This window comes from Geospiza fortis, unplaced genomic scaffold, assembly GCF_000277835.1.
Source record: "Geospiza fortis unplaced genomic scaffold, GeoFor_1.0 scaffold23, whole genome shotgun sequence".
In the NCBI taxonomy this organism is placed as follows: Eukaryota; Metazoa; Chordata; class Aves; order Passeriformes; family Thraupidae; genus Geospiza; species Geospiza fortis.
In genome coordinates, this window is record NW_005054303.1 from 8,446,531 (window position 1) to 8,447,444 (window position 914).

Here is a 914-nt window from a genome sequence, read left to right on the forward strand (position 1 = left end):
GGGGGCTCCGGGAGGCTGACGTCCACCTCGGCGGCCACGGTGCCCTTGGCCTCTCTGCTGCTGGACCAGCCAAAGGAAGGCATGCCAAACTTGGGCATCTTGAACTTGCCGTCCTTGGTCTTGGTGGCCTCCTTCTCTGGCACTTTGGCTTCTCCTTCAAGGCTAAGGCTGGCTTCGGGGACCTGCAGGTCGACGCTGGCCTGTGGAAGAGTGACGTCGATGGAGGGCAGGCTGATGTCTGCCTTGGGATCTTTGATATTTGATGGTGTATTTTCTGAAAATTCAGCTTTTGATGTTCTATTGAATTCCCTCTTCTCTATTTCAATATCTGTTTTTGATGTCTGTATTTTTCTTTTTGTATCTTGAGTTTTAATTTCTATTTGGGAAGATTTTACACTTGGTTTTTTCGGACTCGGCAACTGGTCTTCAGTTTTTTGTATTATATTGTTTTCATCTATTTTTCCCATGGATACCCCTATTTCTGTTTCAAGACCCGGAACAGTAATTTTTTCTGGTGGTCCACTTACCTGAGGTTCTCCATCATTTTCCAAGGTTTGCACTTTTACTTCCCTGCCACTTATATCTGCTTCCACTTGGGTTGTTTCTTCCTTGGTATTTGACCAGGTAAATGTAGGGAATTTTAACTTTGGCAGTCTGAATTTGCTTTCTTTCCCCTCTATATCTTTTTCTCCTCTCTTCATTTCAATTTCTACGTTTAAGGCTTTGTCATTTGTGGGCATGCCATCTTCCTCCATCCTTTGCTTTTTTATCTTATCTTCTGTGTCCTCTTTCCTTTCTTCTCCTGTTACTTTCATGTCTGTTTTTGGTGCTTTGGCCACTTTGAATGATGGCATTTGTATTTTCCAAGTAGATATGTCTGATTGTGCATCTGGCAAAAGGGTTTTGACATTGAA

At 43.2% G+C, this 914-nt stretch overlaps 1 protein-coding gene across 1 annotated transcript in view; it reads right to left on the bottom strand.

The window, feature by feature from the left end:
• The window catches only part of AHNAK2 (AHNAK nucleoprotein 2), a 29,256-nt gene that overhangs the window by 22,306 nt on the left and 6,036 nt on the right, over positions 1-914 (bottom strand). The window contains exon 7 of the mRNA XM_031066192.1: positions 7-914. This exon is cut by the window's right edge and continues 1,053 nt beyond it. Within this exon, the coding sequence (XP_030922052.1) occupies positions 7-914 (908 nt within the window). The remainder of the gene's footprint in view (positions 1-6) is intronic.